The 27935-nt window shown below is 36.9% G+C and overlaps 2 protein-coding genes across 4 annotated transcripts; one reads left to right on the top strand and one right to left on the bottom strand.

Annotated features, from left to right (window-relative positions):
* Window positions 1–516: 516 nt before the first annotated feature.
* Window positions 517–11198, top strand: prlrb (prolactin receptor b). Of its 2 annotated transcripts, XM_042488562.1 has the most exons (9): window positions 517–639; window positions 2734–2901; window positions 3474–3606; window positions 5643–5812; window positions 7757–7923; window positions 9193–9334; window positions 9433–9529; window positions 10164–10233; window positions 10336–11198. In XM_042488562.1, exons 2-9 carry the CDS (start codon window positions 2760–2762, stop codon window positions 10972–10974), a joined length of 1560 nt encoding a protein of 519 aa, XP_042344496.1. In that variant the 5' UTR covers window positions 517–639; window positions 2734–2759; the 3' UTR covers window positions 10975–11198. The 2 variants fall into 2 exon arrangements, with proteins under 2 accessions (XP_042344496.1, XP_042344495.1); XM_042488561.1 differs by lacking the exon at window positions 517–639 and having other exon boundaries at window positions 2032–2901.
* Window positions 11199–16374: 5176 nt separating this feature from the next.
* LOC121944667 (selenocysteine insertion sequence-binding protein 2-like) lies at window positions 16375–26621 on the bottom strand. Of its 2 annotated transcripts, none has more exons than XM_042488540.1 (18): window positions 26472–26621; window positions 25901–26025; window positions 24373–24547; window positions 24018–24093; window positions 23736–23926; window positions 23553–23637; window positions 23366–23460; window positions 22548–22694; window positions 22368–22457; window positions 22069–22170; window positions 21848–21977; window positions 20922–21088; window positions 20684–20816; window positions 20411–20594; window positions 20048–20268; window positions 18655–18809; window positions 18289–18520; window positions 16375–17382 (listed from the first exon to the last, which is right to left on the bottom strand). In XM_042488540.1, exons 1-18 carry the CDS (start codon window positions 26478–26480, stop codon window positions 17255–17257), a joined length of 2445 nt encoding a protein of 814 aa, XP_042344474.1. In that variant the 5' UTR covers window positions 26481–26621; the 3' UTR covers window positions 16375–17254. The 2 variants fall into 2 exon arrangements, with proteins under 2 accessions (XP_042344474.1, XP_042344475.1); XM_042488541.1 differs by having other exon boundaries at window positions 20411–20588.
* Between the last annotated feature and the right edge of the window lie 1314 nt (window positions 26622–27935).

Below are 27935 nucleotides of genomic sequence, written 5' to 3'. Positions count from 1 at the left end.
GTTTGTAAATTTATTGCTCAATAAAGAGAGAAACAAATGATCCGAACGGATTATAGAATAAAATACATTTTAAATAATCTAAAATAATTTATTTTTCACTATATTTTTCTACTGATATTTTCAAACCCAAGACCTGTGTTATTTATTTTATATTGAATACAAATACATTTGTAGAATATTGCATTTGAGGATTACAGCGCAGCTGAAAACGAAGATAAATTAGGAATTTATATTAGGAAGAAAAGTAATTTTAAAAAATACTAATAATAATCATATAATAAAAAGGATAGGATGAAAAGGATTCTAACGGCTTAAATCAATTTATAAAAACTTTGAGAAAGAAAGATCTTAAAAGTCTGCATTTGTGAAAGTAAAATCAGGCAGGAGTGAGACATCTCGTGCTGCGGTCTTTGGCTGTACTCAGGTGGGCAAGCCGTCATGACAACAAGCCCCTCCCCTTCCTCATGACTCCGAGGACACCTCTTCTTCACGTCATATCATACCTGAGGTGTCAAAAAACACCGGTTGGCAGGTGTGAAAAGATCGTGCTTAGTAACATGACTGAAGAAGGCGTCTTTCTCCTCCGTCGCTGTTTCACCGTCAGTTAAATGTAGCGCAGGTTGACACCGTCCTGATCACGTGAGTGAACAACAGAGCTGTAATTACCTTTGTTTGTTTCGCACTGTTTGTATCTTTTTTAATGTACTTGTAGCTGTTGGTATAAGTTCGTTTCAAACTATTCATGGTCAGCAATAAGTGATGGTGGTTTTGTGTACTGTGTGTGATCACAGGTAGGTCCAACATGAACCTCTAGGTGTGCAATGAAATGCAATAACATGTAATAATGCTTATTAAGCAGCAAGGTTAGGTAATGTAACTTATGATTACTGATCAAAAATTGAGATTGGTGTTATATTTATCCCTTTTCTTTGCCCACCATAGCAGAAAACCCTAAAAGGGAACAACATAAAGGGAAATTGTTTTTTTTTCTTTCTTAATTAAATGGAGATTACTATTATATTCACCAAGAATTGCAGTTTAAAGAAAGTATGACTATGATTTTATTATAAAATTTCATAATGTATGTTGTGTACTTTCCTGAACTTTATTAATGTAACATGTAAAATAGATGGACAGCATTTAGTAACACAAAAAACAGTATTGAATTTCAGCTTGTGTCTTTACAATGATTTTTTTTTTTTATCCCCCCAGGGTTCCCACTGATCCTTAAAAAGTCTTAAAAGATATCAAACCTATCTTAAAATAAGGCCTTAAATTGAATTAAAATGTCTTAAATCAGTCTTTCAAAGGGCTTAAAAATGCTAAGACATGGTAAGTACAAATTTTTAGGAAACGTTTTTCTGACGTTGCATTGAAAATAATTGGTAACTGTAAAAAAAAAAATAAAATAAATTACAGAATGTATTAAAATCACCAAAAAGTCTTGCTCAATATGTCTCATGTATGTTTCAACAGATATTAGGCAAAATTCTCCTGTATCTTAAATAATTGATGTCCATTCATGATTTATTTTCCTTTAATTTTGGCTACTGTAACATTGGTCTTAAATTTCATTACAAGTGGCATTAAAAAGGCCATAAAAAGTCTGAAATCCCACTTTCTTTAGACAGAAGGAACACTGTTTTTGCTGTTTTGGCACAAATCATAATATGTAAGATTTACAGTTTAGCTTTTTTTCTTTGAGACTGCATTTACTCTTTAAGATTCTGATTTACTTCATTATAAGAGTGGCTGTAAGGTTTTGATAAGAATTAAAAAGAATTTCAGATGCAAACAAAATATTAAATAATATTATAGTATATATGAAATAGTACTGTACAGTTTAAAATTTAATATTTAGCTAAAAGTTTTATTTTTAACATCACATTCTGCTTGTCTTCTAATCCAGATCCTGCCCAGCTCAGGTGATCCTGTTAAAACTTGTAGCAGCAGGTATCGCCAGCATGAATTTGAGCTTGTTTCTGTAAAAAAAAACTTCTGAAAAGATGTAACCATCTTTTGTGGCATCCTTTCACCTCTTTAGGTGACTGAGTGCATTAGGCATTTCAGCACTGCTACAAAAAGCAGGAAGTCCAAAAACCTGCAGAAAATCAATGCAGGTCTGTGTGGCAAATATGTGCATTAAGGCTGAGTGTGTTGTCACATGCATGCCAGCCATTCAGAAGTCTTTGTGTGTGTGTTTGATCTTTATCTGAGTCAGCGGGCGTGAATGAAAACAAGCTCTCTGAAAAAGGGAATATATAAAATGCTCCAGAGTCTATTTGGGAAAAGTCAGAGAGCAACAATACTGAATAAGATGAGTTAAAAGATGTGTTGAAGTAGCCTATTTATCCCAATAGTTGACATTTATGACTAAATTATGTTTCTGAGCTGAACATTCAAGGTTTGTTTTTCCAGATTTAACACAATAACACCAGGGCGTAGCCCTATCCTTTTCACAATTAATGCCAGTAAACCCACTTTATTGGTGAAACCAGCCTCACCTTTGATCTGTGTTTGTTAATTTATAACCATCAAGTTTCCTCTTTTTGGTGTAATGGTGCAGATGTAATTAAAAGGTTTTGCTGGCAGTCAAATTCAAACTTTCATGTTAACTCTCACATATTTTTAGTCTTAGAGTAAGTGCAGATGGCCCGTATGTGTCCAGCTACAACATGTACAAACAGTTATTGGTTGTGCTCATTGTTTCCCCCTCATTTCTCCTTGTTTTAGGTAAAAACAAGACACGCAGCCAAACCATGGGTTTATATCACCTCATTAACCTCAAGCTGGTGATGTCACTTCCCTTTTTAGGGCACACAGTGACCGTTTATGCCAGGATGACGAGAGATCTTGGGTTTGTGCTTTTGTTGCTGCTGTCTGCGGCTGTAGAGTCCAACAGTAAGTTGAAAGGCTTCACTGACATTGTGTTTGGCCTAATAACAACTTTTTTTTAACACTTTAAAATTCATTTTAAAATTAAATTTTTCAGATTGTTTAAAAGGATTTTGAAGTGTTATTGACTGTTACCATAATTATGAACACATGATTTGAAGTTGATCACTAGTAAAAATGAATTTTTCCACATTATCTAAAAACAATTTTAAAGTGTTAAAGGGCCAGTTCACAAAAAAGGCAGCACATTTTAACAACAGGGCAATCAAAAGTGCTTTGCATACAAAGTGCAAAAGAAACACACTTAAATACCGTGATCAAGGTTTTATTATTATTTTGACAGAATTGTCTTTGGACTGTCTAGGATATTCAGAAGATAGATCAAGTAATCTTAAAAACTGAACCTGGGCAATTAAAACTAATCTATCATGGCTGGAAACCATTAATGTAATTTGGGTGAACCAGCCCTTTAATTTGTTATACAAACCAGAGTCTGACAGTTTCTTTTACTTCATTGTTTTAGTGCTAAAATGGCAACTAGGGGCTGATGTATGTAAGTTTGTCCCATGTGTTTCCAGGCATGTCTCCACCAGGGAAACCAGTCCTGCTCGGCTGCAGGTCCCCTGAGAAGGAGACGTTCACCTGCTGGTGGGAGCCGGGCTCCGACGGAGGGCTGCCGACCACACACCGCATGTATTACGAGAGAGAAAGGTCAGACCAAGTACATTTTTAGATTTTTGTTTTGTATTTTGCCTTCACTCTACAGTGGACACGCAGAAAAAGTGAGGGAGAGGGGTAGAGGAATGACACACAACAAAGAATTGAAGCAGGGTTTCCGTCCAGATGCCTCGTTAATTTTCGGATAAGTTTGCTACCCACACTGAGAGCAAGTGGAAGTAAAGCTTCTTTTTGTTGAGTTGCCAGTGTTGTAGACAGGCGAGTGGAAAATTACTGGCTCTCTTGTTCACACATCTGTGTTCATTCAGCTGCAAACAAATCTTTGTTGCTGTGCAAGAAAACCTGCAGACTTCAAATGCTTCGCCTGTGTGACCCCTAACTCTCCCTGACCTGAGGGAAAAATGCCAAATATGATCATTTAAAAACAAAATATCCCAACAACTGCAAGATGGATTGCAATAAAGGAGGAGAGGTTGACAGATTATTGGGGATTATTTGGCATTTTGACAATTGTCTGTGTTGGCGTTTTATTTTAATGATTGCCGGTGAAATGAATAAATGAAAAAGTGTGCTACTTTGGCTCCACTCAACTGTTTATCTCCATCTGGTCTTAAAAATTGCTGAAGGCAAGTTTTGTGTTATAGTTTTTCCAAATGTGTTTCCATTTTCCAAATTCTAAATGTACAGTAAATGCATATTGGTTCTAAGTATCGGTTATGGGTCTCATTATTAACTATTAATAATAGGTATCGGTATTGACCCTGAAAAATCAATATCGGTCGACCCCTAAAACGTTTTACAGACATTAATGATCCCCAGAGGTTGAATCCTAACTGATGATCCTCTGACCTTACTGCTGATGTTTACCAGTACTTTGGTTTATGTCCAAATACCCACAAGCTAATGGCATTCCCATCAGCCTCAGCTGTGGCTTGTGTTTAGTGCTATCATCGTCATTCCCATGTTATTTTAGCATGTCAGCAAGCTGATGTTAGCATCGATCTGTGATCAAGCACAGCCTCACAGACCCTCAATATTTTTAAAATGTTAAGTTTGGTAACATTCTTACTTTTTGAAAATTCATTTTTTAATGATTAGATGCTTCTATATGGCTCAGGGTTCCCACTGATCCTTAAAAAGTCTTAAAAGGCATTCAAATTTATTAAAAAATAAGTCTTTAATTAGTATTAAAATGCCTGACTACAATCTTTCAAAAGCCTTACAATGCTACAATATGAAAGTAGGATTTTATGATTTATTTCTGATGATGCATTCAAAAATCTCAAAATAATTGGTGACATCATTTTTTATAAGAATAATTTACTGCATAAATGTCACACAGATCAGGATAGTGAAACCAACAGCGCTCACATTTTGTTTCTGGTCACGATGGTCAGGGCAAAATTACCACTAAAAATAACCGCTGTTGTTGTATGCTGGACGACATGGGGAAGTCCAGATTCAATGATAATTGGCTATTTAACCAAGCTGTCACAGTATGGCTGAGACCAGTACAGGGCAATGTTTATGGGACTAAATATATTTTATAAAAAAATGTTGAAATTCAGCATGATAGAAATCAAGGCAGTAAAATCAACAGCCAAGAAAACTTGCTAAACAAAAGTCTTGTTTTGTGTTACAGTAAACATTTAGGCTAAATAATACCTAACCCTTAATAATTAATTTTGGCTCATGTTTTTTTCCCTTCAGTTTTGGTTTTTGAAAAAATGACTTTAAAGTTGATTCTGAGTGGCATTTAAAAAAGTCTGGAAAAGTCTTAACTTTAACCAGCCTTTACCTGCAGGAACCCTGGGGCCTGACAAAACTGTTAAACTCCTTGACGTCACAAAATAGAGAATGTGATGATGACATTTGGGATCACGTTGCAGTAGTCAGTGAGGAAACCCTGACTCTTATCTGGTTATCAGTCAAGCCCTGTATTTGTTTATTGAATGTAAACATGTGTACTCTGCCCACAGCACAGTTTACCACTGCTGACTCTGTCGTATGTAAACGAAATACCCTGAGCAGCGTTTACTGGTCACTGCAGGTCTTTTGTGTACTTACAGATTAGAGGGAACGTACGAGTGTCCAGACTATCGGTCAGCAGGGAGAAACTCCTGTTTCTTTGACAAGAATCACACCTCCATCTGGGTCGACTACTACCTGACAGTGGTGGCCTCCAATGCCCTCGGGAACGCCACTTCAGACCCCTTTAAGATGGATGTGATGGAAATCGGTAAGTTATGTTCCCCCTTCTCCCCAAAAAGGACTAGATTAATTTATCAAACCTCAGGAGAGAGAGGCTGATCACGAACAACTTCTGAAATAAGAGTAAAAATAAAAATACAAACAACACATTTCCATCTGTATTTAACCCTTTGAACCTGGAACACTCTTCTTGTGCCTCTGTCAGATGCCCCTCATAAGTATATCAACCTTTGAACCCTAAATAAATTGGTCCAATTTCTCTCCAAAACATGGGAAAAAAGGCATTAAGCAACTTGGTAAGAAATGTTACACAAATTGTAAATTGTGTTGCACTGGGAGTGATACACTTCGAACTACTGACAACCACTCCATCTGTGTACTCATAAGACCAGATGATGGCACAGAGCAGGGAATTATCTGTATTGATATAGCTAATGATTGGCACCAGTAAGAAATGGAAAAGTTGAGAGAGGCAGACAGGAGGCACGAATGCAAACAGAATGAGGCGGAACTGGTTTGTGCCCAATGTAAAACTTGTGTACAGTCTCAGATCAAATTTCACAGCTTTTGTTTGGTTATGTGGGCAGTCGTGCACGTGATCTCTGTGCACTGCACTTTAAATACATTTAGAGCAGAGTCCTCTGCCTTGTAAGAAAATAGTAACTCCACTGCTTTAGATTTTGTCCAAGGGATCTAAACCTAGATAACTTATTTTCTCCGGTGACCCTCTCAAGACATATAGGTATGCTGTTTTCAAACAAGAAGAAGGTGCCAGCAGTTCTCTCTCCCTATCACATCCTCACAAGGCCCTATTTAGTTTGTGGCCTCTTATAAATACCTAGGCATCTCAGTTGATGAATTTTTTTCTTTTAAGTCCCATGTCAAACATCTTTTAAAGAAACTGAAATCAAAACAAATCATGCTTTTCATTTAACGCCAGGAAATGGCTTGTTGCTGCCACCTTCTTGCCTCTTCTTGACTACGGTGACGTTTACATGAACGGCTCTGCCAGCTCTCTACAGATGTTAGCCGCTATCTATCAGTAAACACTAAGATTCATAACTGGCTGTAAACCCATCATAATCCACACGTAGACTTTTGCATTTGTATAACATTTTGTATAATATTCATTTACAAATCCATCCTTGGGCTGCTGCCAACATATTTACCTTCAGCGTTCACTCAGTACATACAGAGCTTAGCAAGAAGGCATTTTACTACTCTGCCCCTTCAACCTGGAACACGCTGCAGTGGGATCTGAAGCTGCCCAGCTTGATCCCACTAGGGGGATTTTTTAAAAAAAAAGAAGCACTGTACTGATACATCTCTCTGTCTATGACTAATTGCTGTTCTATTATATGTTGTCCGAAACAGGTCTCTCCTGAGATTACCTGTATAAATAAAGGTTAAATAAATTTGGGGTCTAGGGACCTACTTCATGATTCCCCATTGCAATGTTTGTTGGTCCACTGCTGTGTCCCAGACTGAAATATCCCAATGACCATTGAGTAGATTGACAGTCATTTTTGCACAGATATGAAACATGACGACTCACGTGATCCCCAGACTTTTCCTCTCAAACCACCAGCAGGTCAGTTTTTACTTGTCCGCCGAATTATCTCAACAACTATTGAATGGATTGCTATGAAATTGTTACTCACATTCATGTCCCCCATCAGGAGGTATTGTAATCCCTTTGGTGATCCCATGATACTCAGCTGTTGCAGTCAAAGTTTTAATTTGTCCAGTACTTTGGTTTCTACACAGATACCTGCAAAACTAGTGACCACCAGCCTTAGCTTTACTCAAAGTGCAGTGCTGATTTTAGCATGCTAATACACCAAACAAAGATGGAAAATATGACAAACATTGCAAACACCTGCTGAGCATTGGCATACGAGCATTGTGACATTCATGGTGAGTATGTCAACATTAAAGTCTTGAGTCTGAGTCTTGTTCTGTCTCCCGACAGTGAAGCCTTATGCTCCTGAGAATGTGACGCTGCAGGTGGAGGAAAGAGAGGACAGTCCATGTCTCCATGTCAGATGGGAGCCTCCCCATAACACAGACACCAAGTCTGGCTGGGTCACTATTAAATATGAACTAAGAGTCAAACAAGAAAACCACAACAAGTGGAAGGTGAGTTTTAAATGTTAATTGAGTATCTTCCTCGAATACAGTATTACAGCATTGTTTTACCCTTTTCAGTTCCCAAAACAAAAGCTGTTCTCATTGGATGACTGCTGCACATTGTCTTTGTTGTGCAGAACTGAATATTAAGTGCCTTTAAAAAGTACAGTCTGCGATCTGCTTAGAACTTAATTAAAATAAAAATGTAAAATACAGGATTGAAATCTGTTATCAGTCACAAATTGAATGACAGGTCTTTGACTACAGGCATCAAAACTATATTTAAATGTTTTCTGACTCTGTTATTGTTTTGTTTTAGAGCTGAAACATTAAGTGGATAAGGCCATTGAGTCACAACTGGACAACAGATAATTGGCATCAATTTTGATGTTTTCTCGTAGTCAGTAAAAAGCCATAAATTAATGGGTTCCAGCTCCTCAAATGAAGGTATTGGTCGGTTTTCATGAATGATAAACTGAATAGCTTTCAATTTCAGGCCATTTCTTAAAAAAAAAGCATTTAGAGGCTTCACCTTGGCCCCTGGGGAGTTGTTTTTGTCATTTTTCACCATTTTATGCAGACATCAATTAGTGTGATAAAAAAACTGATTCATAAAAATAAAAGTTCATTGCAGCTCTAGTTTAAAAAAAAAAAAATCAGATATGTTTGTATAAACATTAACATAGACCTGTATTTTCAATTGTAATGATTTCAGTCCAACAGGGACTACTGGGAATTGCCTGTAAAAAGTATAACTGCATGTTACTTTGTAAACACACATTTGCATACATGCTCAAAAAATCATGTACATACTGTATCTTTGTATTGAAAGTTTAAAAAAAACAGTGGTGGTTTGAAATTTGGTACTCTTTATCTACTCTTCACTAGAAAAAAAAACATACATTTAAAAGGAACAGGCTGGTAACAGACTAGAGGTTATAGATGTAATTAAGTATAATATTAGCATAAAAGTACCTATTTAAAAAACTGAAATGACTTAAGAGGGACTTCTGAATTCCTTGCAGGCTTTGTGCCAGACATATTTGTATTTGAAGGTAATCAGCAGGATTTCAAAAACAGATTGTAAAGTCTAACTGGTGGTGGGCGTTTGGAGGCTGATAAACTACCCATAACTTCTCTTGAGGTCAAGCTAACCTTTAAATTGTTGTGTGGTCAGCCAGTGGAGGGCAATAAAGGAGCAGCTGCCTTCAGGACCGTCAGCAGGAGCGGAAACTGCTTTGACCCAGTTCCATAATACAGAATTTGTTTTTTTTGCAGGAGTACAGGTCAGGTACACAGACTCATTTCAGCCTGTACAGCGTCAGTCCGGGGGTGGTGTACACGGTTCAGGTGCACTGTAGACTGGACCATGGCGCCTGGAGCGAGTGGAGCAACACTACCTACGTGAAAATCCCCAACCGTAAGCCTCCGAAACTCTTTGCAGAAGATCTTTGGTTTTACGATGGGGTAACGCCTGTTATAAGTGCAAATAATCACCGATTTGTTTTGTATTTTTAGATCTTCAGAATGACAGACCATTTTGGATATTGGTTTCTGTCCTCTCTGCAGTTCCATTTATAACAGCAGTGTGTATTTTGGCCGTGAAGAGAAAACAGTATGTATCTACTGCAAAAAAGATGTACAACTATGGAGCATAAAAATGAATTAAGTATTAGTAAATTAATTAATGTTAAAATAAAACCAAGGAGGAAATAAATACAAAAAACAATAATTAACGCTGAAATAAATCAATGTGTATATATAAATACAGGAATAAATAAATAAATGTATCTGTGAATACCAAAATAAATAAATGTGTAAAGGAATACAGGAATAGATAATTGTATGTATAAATAAATATGTAAATAAAAGAATAAATGCTAAAACAAATTCATGAATCAAAAAAGAATAAATACATAAGTAGACTAATGGATGGATAAATATATACATCAAACGGATGATTAAACAGGACACAAATAAATGTGCATCTAAAAATGAACTATTAAAAAAACACTATTTTGACTTTATTTTGGTATTTCTGTCTCCATGGTAAGATCATGACCTCTGCATTTATTTGTCTATTTTGTATTTATTTCAGCATTTTTTCCAATTCTTTAACAATTTTTTTTTTTTTTATTTCTGTATTTATTTATTAATACTTATGTCATTTTTCCTTCTCCATATATAACTTCATATAAAATCAAGATGACAAGGATAATCTGACTCATGGCTTTTTTTTTTGATCCCAGTGTGAAGCAGTGTGTTCTGCCTCCTGTTCCTGGTCCGAAGATAAGAGGAATTGATGCTCAACTTCTGAAGGTAACTCTGAGTCTGCATTGTATCTCTATCATATCCATAAAGTTGTTTTGGACACCAGTTTTGAGGTCTTACATAATGTGCTGAATTAACATTAACTTTCAGGGCAGGGGATCTGAAGATGTTGACAGCGCCCTGATCATCAACCAGAGCTTTCCTCTGATGGTGTCCGGGAAAGACCAGATGGAGGAGTACCTGATTGTGACTGACAATGATGATGGACTCCCCTTCAATCCTCAAAAAAGTAAGAAAAGCCTGATTATTCCTGCTGGATTCCAGTTGGACGCGGAAATCTATTGTAAGGAGTCGACTCTGGCTGGGGAAGGAAAGAATGAAATGGAAAACGCAGTTAACCCCTTCATAAACAGCGGTTATGTGGATATTCAGAGACATGTAGAAAATGTGCAGGGCGTGGATGTGGAACAGGCGGACTACAGAAAAGTGACGGAGGTGAACGGTGACAATATTCTCGTCCTCAAGAAAGAAAATGCTCCACTTAAGAGCTCTGACTACATTGATGTTCAGAGTCAAGAGGAGAACATGTCAGAAGACTACAGCAGGGTGAGAGAGGTAGACCGTGACAATATGGTCCTGCTGCAGAAACAAAGTGCGTCAGCTGACACCTCCTGTGAAGAGAAGGAAAACCACCACGCAGACTGTGGCGCTCAGAAGCCAAGAAAACCTCATGTGTGCACAGAAATCACCGACGCCGGATATGTTGATACTATCCCTACACATTTTTAATGTAATGCTTTGTTTTATATGCAGCGTTTCATACAAATCCCAGATATCCACAGTGAGAGTTTTAGAAAAAGGCTGCAGATATTTTAGGATTTTGTAGGTAAAAGGTAGATTTGTCTTTTTTTTTTTTGGCGTCAAAGGAGGAGTTTATGAGTTTCACAGCCTGGGGCGAGAAGCTGCTCCGTAGTCTGGTGGTTCGGCAGCAGATACTTCTGTGTCTTTTCTCAGATGGCAGCAGGGTGAACAGACTGTGGCTGCTGTCTTTCAGTATCCTTTGGGCTCTGTGCAGACACCTCACTTCACCGAGGTCACTGGTGCTCTGTAGATGGGAACCACCGATGTTCTGGGTGTTTTTTATTTTTAATTTTTTTATTTATTGATATTTTTCAAGAGTACAAAACAGATATCGCAGCTCCATATTCAAAAGACATTGCTCTTCTATTTTCTGAGAACAAAATAACGCACTGAATAAGACAAAACAAAAAGGGACAAACGAGCTGCATCCTCTAATTACAAAATAGTTATACCCTGTACTCAAATGATACACAGCAATAACATAATAACAAAAGCACAATCACGAAAGGAAGAAAAAAAAAACCCTAAAACACCACCAGAAGTTAGTTCTCTCCATCAATTCCAGAAAGGGGCTCCACACTTCCTCAAAAATATCTTCTCTTCCCCTTACTCTGTGTCACTCTTTCAAATGTAGCCATTCATTCATTAGTTCAGTCCACTTCCTAACACAACATGGGCTGGTGGATTTCCAATGTCTCAGTGTTATTCTACCCCCTGTTGTTGTAGCCATACGAAACCATAATCTCTTCCCTTCATTTAACCTGATGTTGTCTGGCAACAATTGATTCATGAAAGTTATAATAGTCTCCCAAAGAAACATGTTCTTTTCACAGGAAAACAACATATGCTCTAGATTTCCAGCTCCTCTTTCACACCTCCAGCGGATGTCGTTCTTGGCGGTTTTAATCACCCGCTGTAGAGCCTTCCTGTCCTGGGCCGTGCACGAACCGTGCCAGTTTGTGATGTTTCCAGTCAGTATGCTTTCTATTGCTCCTCTGTCGACGTTAACAAGGATCTTGCTCTGGAATTCAGCCTTCGTAAGTTTCCGTAGGAAGTAGAGCCTTTTCTGTGCTTTTTTAACCTGGGCGGTGGTGTGTGATGACCAAGATAGGTTCTCAGTCATTATTATTTGATAGATTGCCATGAAATTTGGCCCCGGCATTCATGGTCACCACAGGATTGTCACCAGGATTGGTCACCTCATGGTTCCTTGCATTCATGGTTACCACAGGATGAATCTGCATGACTTTGGGGAGCCCCTGACCTTTTCCAGCAGCAGCACCATGAGACTGACATTTCTGGTTCGGAGTGAAATATCTTGACAAACATTTGATGGATTTGCTGCAGATTTTTACATATGTGCAAGGTATTTTAAAAGGGTAACTTTGGCATTTTTCCACATGGACCCTATTTTCCCATGTTATTTTTTTTTGTCTAATTGATGTGCGCAATAATTTTTTTTACATGGTCCAGTATAGAGAACCCCAGAAATGAGTCCTAAAACCTGGAAATGAAGTTTCATTTCTGCATCTCCAGTTTCCTTGTCTTGAAGTCAGTGGGTTTTTGGTTAGATGCCTGAAATGAGGTCTGTGGTTAACAAGATTAAGAGACTTTCACATTTTTCCTTACGACATAAAATATGCCAACTTTGGAGGTTTTGTCTTAAAAAAGGCAGTTGCTAACAAATGGCTAAATGAGACTTTAGCCTTTTGTTAAAGTGGTCTTCTTGTGGTGGCAGCCTTAAGTTTTGTGACAGTAGTGTAGTTCATTTATAGATTGTTTATTTATATATGTATATATATAATTGTACACAGTGACTGACCGTCCATTTAAAGTAGTTGTTTTTTCCACAAAAATGCTCAGATTGTTATTTTAAGTGTCTTAAATGTCTCGTTTCCTTTGACTTGATCCTGTCTGGTTATTGTGTTTAAGTCTTACTAAATGATCATTTTTTTCTCTTTATTTTTCCCTATGTTTTTAGGCAATTTCTTGGCAAAATTTTGGGTCATTTCTTCTAAAATTACTCATTGCTTTCTTATGTTCTTATTGGTAATTTTTCTCCGGTTTCAACAATGTTATATCTTGTTTGTTTTGTTTAAGGGAATTGCTGTTTTACAGGGAGTATGCTTATTGGGACTATTTCTTGGCTGCAAACAGTAATTTGTATCAGTAATGCCTGACAGCTGCTCTGCTGAGACAAGATACTGCACTCTTGCACATAAATGCCCCTTGAACTTGCAAATAGTGGTATTTATACAGCAGTTTTTGTCTGGTTATTGTATTTAAATCTTACTAAAGGAGATGTCTCTCTCTCAAATCCCACAAAATCTTTACAGGCCATCGAGTTTAAGGGCCTCATTCACATTGTCAAAATCAGCTAAATAATCATCCATGATGTTGAAAATCTTTTGGATAACGCTTAGCAAAGCTTTCTGTACTCAAACACAACACACCATTCACTCTAACTCACGTTTCCACCGTTGTCTTCCCGCAACAAGTCACATCTTAGGAGATTTCAGGACACGACTTCCCCTTGAGCGACATTATGTGATAATGGGATGCCTCAGGGAAATGTACTTGGTCCACTTCTCTCATTTATTAATGGTTCACACTCAAAGTAAACACTGCATTTGTCCTCTGTATGAAAATGATACTTTACATTTATTAAGCTTAAAAAAAGTCCTCTGATTTTAATTCCTTTTTAACATGCAGCAACAGAACCATGTGACTGTTAATGCATAAAAAATAGTTTCACATTAGAGTTCATTTTACTTCTTTTTTTCTAATCTTAATGCAGTTTTAAATCTTTTCACAGTTTGGTCTCTCAAACCAATTTACAGAGCATTTTAAGGAACTGGAAGACAATCAGGGAAATATGCTTCTTCAGGTGGAGAATTAGATAAGAAAATTGATACCTATCTCAGTTTAGGATGATAAATGTAAGACCAAAGCCAATAATTGGTTAAGTTAGCTTAGTTTAGCTAAGACATCATCATCGTCAATACTTTTCTAGCATTGCGCTCAGCATCGTTCATAAGCATTTAAACCTTTGAAACCCAAGCAGATTGTTTGATTTCATTTGTAATCATGGCAAAAAGGCAATAAGCAACTTGGCAAGAAGTGTCCCACCAATTGCAAGAAATTAGTAAAAAGTGACAAGAAAAATGACATGAAGAAGAGAGAGAAAATTATTAGAAAATTAAAAAAAGGAAAAAAAACATCACTCAAAACAGTATTCATAATTATTATTTTTAATTATTACAAAATCTATTTTTAGTACTTCTTTAGGGGTCAGGTCATTTTTTTCTCTTTATTTTTCCCTATGTTTTTAGGCAATTTCTTGGCAATATTTTTGGTCATTTCTTCTAAAATTACTCATTGCTTTCTTATGTTCTTATTGGTAATTTTTCTCTGGTTTCAACAATGTTATATCTTGTTTGTTTTGTTTAAGGGAATTGCTGTTTTACAGGGAGTATGCTTATTGGGACTATTTCTTGGCTGCAAACAGTAATTTGTATCAGCAATGCCTGACAACTGCTCTGCTGAGACAAGATACTGCACTCTTGCACATAAATGCCCCTTGAACTTGCAAATAGTGGTATTTATACAGCAGTTTTTGCACTGTTAATAAAAAGAGATATGGTGTGTCAGTCTTGAGGCTAAGCTTAGCATTTGCTGGCTATAGTGACCCAAAATGACAAACTTTTTTCTGTAAAATTCATAAGACATTTTAAACTGTGGAGAAACATTGTGACTTGTCATCGCAGGAAATAATTAATGCTTTTAGTTACACTTGTGCTTTTCCTAACATGTCAAAATGTATCATCAACTTTCTAACAACCATCTTCCTCCTCCTCTCGTATAATAGTACCAAGACATAATTCAGCAAGACGTAGGCACACTCTCAGGTCCACCGTGCATGGACCCAGTCCCGTTCCAACGTCCTACAACGGTAAGATCCACCACCACATCTTACACTACAGCTTTCGACAACTGAAATGTTTTTATCAGCAATGTCTCCAGTCTTTACAGGTAACAATCAAAGGTCTTCTCTGCTTTACAATCTAGGCTCTGTTAATGAATTTTTCCCATTTCAAATTCTGTCATTTATTGCTTCATTTAAAGCAGGATTGACACACAAGATTCATATATTGTTTCCTGTTTTATCATTATGCCACTTTATAATTCATTTTTCAACATAAACTTTTAATCAATTCAAGTCAACAGCAGGTAAAGAACCTAATATTATTTTACTGTCGTTCCTATTGAAATAAAATCAAATGCAATCATTTACACCTTATCACAGGTGCAGTGCTGTCTCATACAAATAAAAAACACAAGCTGTAGTATGTAGTGCAATCAGGATTAAAACAACATACTTATAGAAAAAAAGGATTTCATATCTTATGCAAAGAAAGAGCGGAGCTTCATTTTTAACTCTAAATTAAAGAGGTTTAAGACTACAGGGTAAAAAAAAAACACGATTTTGAGTTTGGAAATTATGTTCAGAAATAACTGATTTCTCTGCTTGTATATCACCCTTCATAAGCATGTGGTACACAGTTTGTGAATGTTTAGGGAAGATAGAAAAATGTTTTGTAAGCAAATACATTTGTGCACAAATTACATCAACAGTATGGTTCACAAACACCAACAAAAATATCGCTTGTTTAGTGAATTGATCTAAGGACAAATTCAAAGCAGAACTGAAGCAAACTCTGTGTAATAATCCAGCACTCAAACTTCTTAAAATGTGTAACACTGAAGTTACAAACCCATGTTGATGTTTGCTGTTTTCCCACTATGCGATGAGAGTAACTAAAGAAATCTTAAATAGTGGTGTGTCTAGAGTTGCATTTTGATTAATGGTGCAGCTATTATATAATTTTGTGTCTGTGTAAATTTAGTATGTTTTTATACTAATAGAAAGAAATACAGATCATATACACAGGGTTCCCACAAATATTAATGGGCAAAATTTTAAAATTAAATATGACTTTTCATGACCAATATCTTCTTTTTGCTTGCCCCACATGCCCAGCATTATTCAAACATCAGATTCAAACTCTATTCAGAAATAATTTACACAATCTGGAACACATGTAAGGAGAGACGAAATGTGGGGAGAAAATTAAGAATGGGATGTGATGGTTGACAAAACATCACGTCGACTCATTTTAGTTACATTACATCATCAACTACCAAGAATAGGCTTGCTGTTCTGCTAAATTATGTTTACATTCACATTAACAATTGCAATACGCACAAAAATATTTCACAACTTTTCCAAAACTTATTCCAAAAATAATTTTTACTTCTAAAGATTCTAAAGTTCCATGACTTTCCAGGTTTTCCAGGACTGTGGGAACCCTGTGTACAGTATATATACTTGGTGTAGGGACTGGGAATCGAATTGGGACACAGCCTAAATTAAACGCACCATATTTTGGCTTTGCTTTAACAGCCAAAAGCAGGGTGTTTGTGTGCATGTGTAAACACACAACAACAGTTTTAAAAGGGGTGATATACAACCATAACTTCAAAAGCTTGAAATCTGTTTTGGCCCTCATTTGAGCCCAAATAAGACACTGACCATGTTAACTGCAACACCTGCAGCCTGAGTTCGGCTGGGGACTTCTCATTCAACTTCTCTCTCCCTAAATTTCCTGTCATCTCTCTAAAAGTCCCTGTCAGACAAAAGGCAAAAAAGCCAGAAAAATACTCAACACTGACCTGAATTGACAAAGAGAAAATCAAAATGCACCATAATGACTCTAGGACTGAACTCACTGCTGATCACTGGTGGATATTCTACACACATTCAGCACATAAACCCTGACACATTCTCTCACGTTCACATTTCTCACGATTCAAAGTTCATATTGTGGGATTTGTTCAAGCGAGTGGTTTGGTCCAAATAAATCAGTGATTAAACTCTCCAGTTTATAACCAACACACACTCTAAAAATACACAGCTTTATCCACAAAAATATTACTTTTCATACAGAAAATAAAGAAATTCACAATTCATTGCAAATATAGCAACATGATTAATTTCCTGACAAAATGCTCAGGTTTACGGCCACTGCAGCAGAGCACCGTGTATTCCTCTTTTCCTGCATGTGGGTCCATCCTAGTGTCTTCTAAACACGTAATGAGCACAGGTTTTGTTTTTGTTTTTTTTTAGGCACAGAGGGATTCACCACTGTCAACTCTTCTCATCTTCGTCAGTGTTTTCAGTACATTCACTGTCCAGGTGCATGGAGCTCAGCTGCTCCTCAAAGTTCAAAAACTTGTGATTGTAGTCTTTCTCCAACATTTTCTTCCAAATTTTCACTAGAGGAAGGAATACAAAAAAAGTCGAGTGAAATCGATGGTGCATGTCCAGTACATGTGACTCAGGGTTCCTGCAGCTTAAGGCAAGTGAGATTTAAGACTTTTTAAGAGGTTTCTTTAATGCCACTTGGAATTAGGCTTAAGACCAATTTTCTCATAGCCAAAATTGAAGGATAATTTTGTTTTTACCCCAATTTTTATTTTTACATAAAACATGACTATTTTTGTCCCATGAAAATTTTAGATTATCTATGTCAAATGTTGAAATAACAAAACAAAACAACAGCCCTTTTCAGAGTGAAACACATGAAAGACAATGAAAATATTACATTATTATAAAAGTATCGATTTCGTTTCCCAACAGAAGTGGGAATTTGTAGCCGTTTTTTTCCTGGAGATTTTGTGTTTTTTACTCTTCATGTGACATTCCACTGCTTGGATAACCATCATGTTGAGTTTAAGAAGAGGAATTTATTAAATTATTTAACCAAAAAATTGACAAGCAACTATGTAACATCAGAAAAAAAATATTCATAAAATCCTACTTCCCATGACCTGCATTTTTAAGACTTTTGAAAGATTAATTGAAGTAAATTTAACACCAATTGAGATCTTACTTTAAGATTAATGAAAGACTTTTTAATATCCGCAGAACCCTGACGCGACTACAAACAACCAGAAATACCGATCATTCATTGTGTATTGAAGGCAACTGATTCCCAGTACCAAGCATGCTGGGATACTTGGGATGCGCACCATGCTAGCGACTCGTGGGGCAGGACGGACACGAATTAAGACGAATTGGTCGTGTATAGTGGGCATGCACCGTTCCAGCTTTCACTTGGCTTTAGCTCATCAGAACAATTCATATAAAGAGCAGCTTATTAGGTCATGACAGTAACTCACTGTACTCTGGTTCCTCTTGCTGTGTGGTGTCAGGAGACGGATCAGCGTCCTCAGCCAGGCTGCCGATCTGCAGCTCCTCCTCCGTGTTCCTCTCCTCCTCCGTGTTCCTCTCCTCCTCCGTGTTCCTCTCCTCCTCTGTCTCTGCCTGTCCTGTCTGCTCAAGACTTAACACCATCACCTCGTACGCTCTCCTGGCCTCAGACGACAACTCGATCATCTTATGATAGAAGTCCTGCAGGTGAGAAAGACAAAGTTCCCCCCTTGTTTGAATTATTTTTTAGTGTTTTTCTTTTTATAAAAACATTTAAGATCATGTCAACATGAACAGTCTTGTTAGTGATTACTATTGTTTAACAAAATTCTCACCTGTGCACCGTCATAGTTGAAGATGCCCACCAGACTGACGGGCACCGCCTTGTTGACGCAGCGACCCAAAGCTTTCCTGGAGAGGGCAAACACGAACGGTACCCCCTGCTCACGACAAGTGTCGATGATGGTGTAAAGAGCCTCATCCAGGCCTCCTGTGAAAGGTGACAGCTTTCTATGAACGTCAGTATCACAGTTTTTACCTTGGGCCCATCTGTACTTGTTGTTCCCAGGATTTAATTGGTAAATTGACATGATGCAAGGTCTTGCAAAAACTGTCACGGGCAGACTATGTACACATGTAGCTGGATAAATCTGAAGGTTTTTTTTTCTTTTTGTTTTGGCCTTTTGTCCAGACTGAGCTGCCATTTTCACACCAAAATGGAACTGTTCTAAATTTAACGTGGGTGGGAAAATGTGAAAACACTGGCTTTGTCTAAAACTAAGAGAGCAACTTTCTGTCACATTCAGCCCACACTGCGATTACTCATCACTGTGACCACTCATCACTCATCATGTGTCAGTGTTTCTTTGCCAAAAAAGGAGATGAAGAGATTCAGTTCTATGTTGGCACTTCTGTTTAGGTGGGGATCTTTGCAAAAAAAATAACCTGAAAATGAAAAAGGCCTTTTCTGTAGAGCTGAAACAATTCAGGGATTGACAGAAACTTAATCAGTACGTTCTTTTTTGATAATCATTTCAGTCATTTGTCAAACAAAAATACATTTACTATTTCAGGTGCGTCAAATGTTTTCTTTGTTATATATTACAAACGCTTGAAATGTTTGCTTTGGACTGTGGCTTAGACTAAACCAGCCATGTGAAGACGTCACCGTGGGGTGTACGAAATTATGAAGGACATTTTCTATCAATTATGTTTGACATTTTATCAACTTAATCGACTGATTGAGAAAATGATCAGAGTAATCCTCAGTAGCAGCCCTGATTTTCAAATTTAGTTGGCTTAAAATAGACACACCTCAGTCATCTGTTCTCATAAAAACATGAAAGATGAAACGTAAAAGCTGTTATTTTTTTAAGCAAAAACCAAAACAAAACAAAACCCAAAGTAACCTGTACAAAGGATAGCACAAAATTGTCTGTTATGGATTCATCTCTGTATGACAATATGATGACTGGACATCTGAACATCCTCATAAAACTACCTTAACCCTTAAACCAAAGTTTGTCCTAATTAAACTCGACTGTAACCACAGTGGACACCTTATTTCCACAGAGCGAGAGGACAAGACTGTTAATGAGAACCTGACTTTTCTTTTAAATTGGCACAAATTAGGAGAAAATGAAGACAACTCTAACTTTCCATAGAGGATCTCCCTGAAAACGTCCTTATATCACACACAGTGACGCTCTCACATGGACACAGCGTTACCTTTGGACTGGATGCGTTCACAGTTGGGTGAGATGACGACACATTTGACCTTCCTGAGTTTGAGGTGCTTCAGGACCTCTCTGAGCCCCATCACAATGCGTCTCTTCATGCGAGCCTTCATGGGGTCCTTCTGGTACAGGCGGTCCTGGAAACGAACCAGCTCCTTCAGCAGAGTCGTCACACACTCGTCCACGTCTTTGCTCAGCATCTGGCTGCAATAGCTGACATGTACAATGATACAAACATTTGTCATGAGCAAAAACAGGAATTAAATTCTGTGAGATTAAATGTTTTCTTGTTTCTGGACAGAAAACCAGCAAAGATAACAACTAGTGACGGGTTGTATACAGTTTACAGTCTTACTCTCTGAACTTTCTGCTGTGGATTTTGGGTCGACTGGCTGGGCAGGGCACAGGAGAGGTGGTTTGTTGCTCTATGATCTTGTCTTTGTCGGCTTCTTCTTCAGCTTCTTTCACCAGCTGAACTGTTTCACTTAACTCTGACAGATCATCAAGTTCCTCTGGAGGACTCCCAACCTCATCTGATGCTACAGACGTAGAAAATACAGATCAAATATTAACCATGATTAAAAATGTCTTTCTTACAGCAGGACTCAAATCGTTTGCTTGCTCTGACCTGTGACATTCGTGTCACTCTGCTCTACTTCTTGTGCTGCATCATTAGCAGGTTTGAGCTCATCTTCAGGCAGCAGCCCTCTCTCCTCCAGCAATCGTCTCTGTTTCCTCTCCTCTCTCTCTTTCAGAATGACCTGAAGATCAGACAGAAACAAACTAACAAATGCTGCTCTGCTTAAATACAGTCGTACAAAATGTGGTGCACCTGTGTTTGTTCCAGAGTGAGAAGGTGGCTTTACCTTCTTTAGAGGAGTGGGTTTCTTGGCTTTGGGCACTTCTCTCTGCTTGCCTTTCTTCACCAGAGGGCTGGTGGAGTCCAGCGGATTGTGTGCGATTTTATCCTGCTGCCAGGGCGGCTTCTTCTGGACTAATGCTTGCTTCTGGACGACAGGTAATCCTCCACCAACTGCAAAGAAATCGTTTAGACTTTTCCAGGGGTATATTTTCATACCCTGCACCAACAGATCTGTATCAATAACCACAGCACCAAGAACGCAGCAAAAATCTACTTTTACAGGGTTTAAATTTAAGCCTTTTTAAATGCCCGTCAGAATGAAATTTAATACTATTTACTGCATTACTGTATTAAATTTTTACTGAAAAAAGAAAAACATGAACCAAGATCAATAAAGGGCTCCAGAAAATTTTGCCCAAATGTTCAATACAACACAAAACATGACTTTTTTGGCCAAGTTAAAAGTTAGATGATTTGCTTCAAATTCTGAAACTTTACTGAGTTAAAAATGTGGAAAACAATTAACATCTTATGTTGTAAAAAAAACCCATTAATTTGGTTTGCCTTAAAAAGCTTGTTTATTTTTCATGTGATTGGATGTGGTAAATGTATATATTTGAGCTTGTGATGTTAAATTCTGTAAATTATCCAAAAAATCAAAATCACCAAGATTTTACACTGCAATGTTAGAAATAAAGGGATTCATAATATAGTTTTACCAATGTCTTAGCATTTTAAAGATTTCTAAAAGATTGATTAAGACATTTTGATACCAGTTAAGGTCTTATTTATAGATAAATGAATTTAATGCCTTTTAAGACTCTTTCAGGATCTGCGGGAACCCTGCCTTTATATAATCTTTATCAAAGAAAAAGAGACAAATGAGACAAAGCTGTTGTATCTGAGCCCGTCATGCAGACTTTAACCCACCTGAGAGAATGACTGGCTTGGCGTCCTGCTTAGCTTTTTGGGATTGCTTCTTCTCCAGAGCAGCCAGCATGTTTCCGATGTCCAGCTGAACGGGAACTTTGCTTTTCTTCCCAGACACTTTTTCAGCTTTCTAGAAATCATGACACCAAAACAATCTCTGCTGTTTTCTCCAGAATAATACCAAAACACAGTCTGTTTGACGATAAGAGAAAAATACAAACCTGTCCTTTCTTAGCTGTCTCTGTGAGCTGAGGTTTTGCTGCAGGGGATTTTTCCTTGGTTTGGTCGGCAGACTGATGCTGAACACCTTCTCTTTGGTTTTCCTAAAGAAATGAAACCCGTAGTTTTGCAAATTATATACCACGTTATTTTAATGACAATTTCCTGGCACCACATGTTGAAATATTAGTAGTATTAGTATTTTCCATCCATGGCATGTGCATTTTAGTAAATGTACTATATTATGTGAAAACATCTGGCAGGAGAAATACCATACTGGATGAATAGTAACGATATGTACCCCATTGCATAGTTTTGCTGCATAGCTGCTTGATACCAATCTGTCAGTCACAGTCAGAGCAGGAATCAACCCCGGAAACTCCTCTTCATCCTGAGGAGACAAAATGGCAACAAAACACTTACAAAAAAAACATAAATTTAAAAATGCCCATGACTGAATTTGAACTAAATTGTTATTCACCTCAAATTTTGGAGGCTCCTGATACATTGCCGGCTCTTCTGACTCAGCCTCTGCATCCTCACCGACACCTTTAGCCTTCTTCTTCTTTTTCTTGCGTTTTTTCTTCCCTTGTGCTCCCTCTTCCTGCTGTGCATCCATTTCCTCCGTCTGAAGAGACGCAACATCGAAGGGACAGTCAACAAAGTTTAAATTCATGGCTGCACAGAAATCCTCAGGATGTGTGAAGGTATCAGATTGATATTTAATGCTTTCTCAAGACAATTTTTAACCAGATTTAAGAAAAAAATGTTTGGACAAATTATCTTTTTCTTATTCAAGCATCTCAAGTATAAAGGTCAGTAGTATGTTGTCCTGCGCAGAGATAGGTTTTATTTAAGAATATGGTTATCAAAATTAGTTGGGTTTATCTACATTTTGCTAACTGGTAAAGCAGTATTCAAGTAAAAAGACAGTATTGGGTTCACTGATAAGTTTAAAGATTTGTAGCATCAGAAATCTTTACGCAGAAAACCTGAACTCATTTTGACAAAAAGTAATTAAAAGATCGATAAATTCAATTAGATAAAATGTCTGTGGCAATTAAGACCCCATAAATTCAAATTTAAGATAATTTAATAACTCATAAGGACCTGCAGATAGCCTGAAAATGCATGTTATTACCTACAAACTAACCAAAAACAGGCATGAAAACATGACTGCTCGATACTTTCTGATACCTACTTTTTTGAGAGGATGACATATGTTTTTTTTTAAACATTTTTCAAGACCTGCCCTGAAAAAATGATGGTTTTATGCTGAGAAAACACACGTCCTCTCACCTGCATGTCGTTGCTGCTGATTGTCTTCTCTTTAGGAGCAGGTTTCTTTGGAGGCTGAGAGGCAACATTAGCCCAGGAGGTCACCAAAGGCTGACCTATTCACAAAAATAAATAAACCAATACTCTAAAATTTTTATGACACCACCTTATAGTCATTTACAGGCTGATTTCAGGGACTTTTACTTACCTGGTGAAGCAGCAGAGGAATCTGACCTAGCGATAGTGGCAGATTGTTGGGGTTCAGGCTGTGTTGGGGATCCTCTTCTTACAGACTATAATAAAAAATGACAGAGAAATTTATGGGGAGAACTCTTCATCAGTGAAACATTCAGTACAAACTGCACAATATCTGATATTTCTGTGAGCTCACCTTCCAGGAGGATGTCTGACTCTGAGTTGGCCCCCAGCACTCTCTCTGAGCAACAGGAGGACCTGCTTTGTCTGCAGAGCCACCAGCTAACTCTGGGAAATCAGTCATCTTCACTTCAAATGGGATCAAGTCTGCCTGTGTCGGTTTTGACTTCCCTGCAGAGTTCGGGGCAGATCTGGCACCTCTAAAACCTGTGGCCCAATTACAAGCAAAAGCTGATGACTGAAAGTGAAGGATAAGAGGTAAACACTGATCAGATGTGTTCAGATAAATGATATCTACCTTTTTTCTGTGCATCCAGTGAGTTCTTGCCCATAAATCTATCTTGAGCGGGGGAGCCATGGTTTCCTCTTAATGTCTGTGAAGGAGAGGGAAAAAAACAAAAAAATATAATTATCATAAATACATTATGTTACAGAATTATTATACAATTAGGCACTTTCTTAGGATATTTCCTTGTTACTTTTTAACTTTATTGTTTTTGTTGTTTGTCTTTTACTCATTTTCAAGTAATTTGGGGTCATTTTGTCATTTGTTTCTCATTGTCTTCTTACCATGTTTTTGAAAGAAAACAAACCAATTTTGCTCACATTTTAAAGGGTTAACTATGTTTCTAGGGTTTCAAAATGAAACTAACCTTTGCCTGTGGGTCCCTTGTGGTCCTGTCTCTGTGCAGGAAATCACCGCTGGTGTCTCTGACACGCCGGCTGCTGCTGTAGCCGTGACTCCTTGACACATCTCCTCCTTTTCCTGCTGAAACTCCACTTGAATTTGGTGGATTCTGCTTTGGGCTCAGACCTGATGACCGACTCCTTCACAAAGTTCAGAAAATCACAGAAACAAGACTTTCAAGATAAGGTAAGATAATATAAAATATAACTTTATATATCCCTGAGAAAATGCAATGCAATATAATGCAATATAAACATGTGGGCAGGTAAAAGCATGCATAAAGGACTTACATAAAAGTATAAGAGTAACTAACAGTAATGTTCAAATATAAGAACTGGCTCACAATAAGGTTCAAAACATAAAAAGTGTTCCTACAACTAAAGCAATATTATATTTAAGACTTTTTTTAATGCCACTCAGGATGAAATTTAAGACCACTTCTTCAAAAACCAAAACTGGAAGAAACAAACAAAATAAAACAAAAAATAAGAAAACCAAACCAATATTTTTTACATAGAGTTACCCAAATGTTTACTGTAACATAAAACATTACATTTCCACCAAGTGAAACAGTTAGATCTGGTTTGAATTGGGAAACACCAACAGCATATATTGGTGAAATTTATTAGTGATTTTTGTGTTTTTCACTCTGTGTGTTGGATTCCACTGCTTTAAGTCCCACTTTGAAGAGTTTAAGAAGACGGATTCAGTAAATTCTTTAAAAAAAAATCAAATTATTTGGAGATTTTACAATGCAGTGTCAGAAAAAAAGTTTTCCATTTCTTTGAGAAATGAGAGGTTTGAGAGGTTAATTTAAGACATTTTAATACCAATTAAGGCCTTCATTTTAGATTTATGAATGCTTTTTAAGACTTTTTTAGGGTCCGCGGTAAACCTGATAAAATATAAACCTAGCTTTCAGTAGATAGAAAGTGTAAAAATAATTTACAGTAAGGTGTAAATATAAAAAACTGGATCACAGTAAGGTTCAAAGTATTAAAGGTAGCTAACAATAAGGTTCAAAATTACAACAAAAATACCTAACAGTAAGGTGCAACCAATATATCAAGTCAAGTCAATTTTATGTATAAAGCCCATTATCACAAAACACAGTTTGCCTCAGAGAGCTTTACAGCACATCCATCTGTCCTTAGACCCTCACATAATCTAAGGAAAAACTCCCCCAAAAAACCCTGTAACGGGGGAAAAATGGTAGAAACCTCAGGAAGAGCGACTGAGGAGAGATCTCTCTTCCTGGATCCAATATGCAATATATAGTGACCATATCAGTGTTAACAGTATAAATGATAATAATAATATGATGATAATTTTTCATTAGTGTCAGACGTGAGGTAGTTGATTTAAGAATGCAAGAGTTACATAATATGATTATTTATGATTATATATGATTATATCCATGATATTTACTTTAGGTCAAGTGATTGATTACTTTGATTCAAGATAAAAATCAAGATATGTGATCATCCTCCTACCCTCTCAGACTCTGGTCTGACACATGAGGGTTTGGTAACATCCTCCTGTGTGTCTCAGCAGGCTCCTCTCTCCGTCTCTGCTGTTTGTGGTCATGAGACTGGACAGCAGATGACAGTTTGCTCTCCTGGGAAAAGTAAAAATTGTTTGTCATCATCAATCTGCTGTAAAAAATAACCTCTGAAGCCAAGTACTGACAGATTTAACAACCTACCTGATCCCTTTAGCCACGTTTTAAGCTCATACTTGACCCAAAAGTAACGTAGTCAGCTCAACTTTTTCTCCTCTAGTACAGTTAACTATGGAGCTTGTTAGCCGTTGGCTGAAATTAGCATCTAACGTTAACTTAAAAATAGCAAACGTTACACTTTTGGACGAACAGATATAGCTTTATGGTTAACAAAAATACATAAACACTTATTATTAGTGTGATCAAAACAGCTGTTAAATTATTATCTAAACATTCACAACAGTTAAAAGTTGGCAGCTACTTTCATTATCGTTCGTTAGCATTACTAGCTAGCCTGCTAGCTAAAAAAAAAAACAATCGTTATGTTAGTTTTCGTGAACTACCTTGTCCATCTTTAGGTTTTCCTATACGTAGTCACATGTCCTCATGTTCACTCGATCCTCCACGTGTTGTCAAACTTCCCGTTACAGCGATAATACATTTATCTTCATACAGCAACAGTGTGTTGGCTAACCAAGCTAAGCAACCTGTTCGATAGCATTAGCAGCTAGCTGTTAGCTGTTAGCTGTTAGCTGAGCCTGAGTCAAACAGCTGATGTTTACTGTGTGCAGAGAGAGCTTACAGCGACATCTTTTGGCCTACCACAAAACATTAAAACACTTAAAAATTCCTTATTTTATGAGTAAGTAACTTAAAACGTGTGTTCATAAATATGGTAATTAAGTGTATAATAATAATAATAATAATAATAATAAATAAAATAATAATAATATAATAATTTATTTGTATAGCACCTTTCATTCAAGAAATGCAGCCCAACGTGCTTTACAACAAAGAAATTACATTCACCAAGTGCTTCAAATGAAAAGACTTCGAAGAAATAAGGACATAACAGAACCTGCATGTAAAATAAGATAAGGAATATAACACTTAAGAGTGTCTTTTAGATAATGTGGGAAATTTGGTTGGAACAAATTAACTTGTAATTATCTGCTGTGGGTTTTGTAATCAACTTAAAAACTTGTGTTCATAATAATGATAATTAAGTATTTAATTATCATATTTATGATTACACAACATTTAGTTGATTCCTCATAAAAAATAAGTTTTTATAAATATTTAAAAGGAATTTTAAAGTGTTAAATAGTATGATTTTGGAGATTTTTGAAGAAATCATGCCTTTCAAACTCACTTGTGGCTTTGAGGGTTCAGAAGGTATTGTAATAAATACAAAATGTGATAATTTAAAGTTGAATGTTCCTCCACTAATTAAAATAAAAAAACAAAACTTCCTCCCATGTGGTTATGTTCCAAGTATCCCCTCTCATAAATCCTGAACAGTCCCTAAATTTGAACATTTGATGCACAATTTCAATGTATTATTGTTTGTATGATTGACTTTATGTGGCGGCCATGTCTTGTTGAGTGGATAGAATACCTTCAGTTATGTATTTTAGATTTTGTGCATCCTTGATGGATATTTCTAAATAAATCTAGCTTTAAGTTTTTAAAATTCTGTGTTACTAGTAAAAATTTTACATTCAGGTTTTTACTCAAAGTAAAAGGAGAAACATTATAACCAAATTACATTCAAAGTGTCAAGCAAAATATCCTCTGTGCAGAATATGCCCTTTCAGAGTATTGCATATTGATATTTTTGGCATATTCCATGAACGCTGTATTTTTATGTTGCAGCTGATTGAGGTGGAGCAATTTTTTAAACTCATTTTTATACTATTCAGTGAAATAATCCTTAAAAATGCACCGTATTTTATAGTTGGATCAAATTGTATGTGCTTAATCTTAATCTGCAAAAACCAACTTCAGCAGTCAGATACATGTTGTGG

The sequence above is a fragment of the Plectropomus leopardus genome, chromosome 6, assembly GCF_008729295.1.
Source record: "Plectropomus leopardus isolate mb chromosome 6, YSFRI_Pleo_2.0, whole genome shotgun sequence".
NCBI lineage: Eukaryota > Metazoa > Chordata > Actinopteri > Perciformes > Serranidae > Plectropomus > Plectropomus leopardus.
This window is presented reverse-complemented; position numbering and strand designations above follow the sequence as displayed.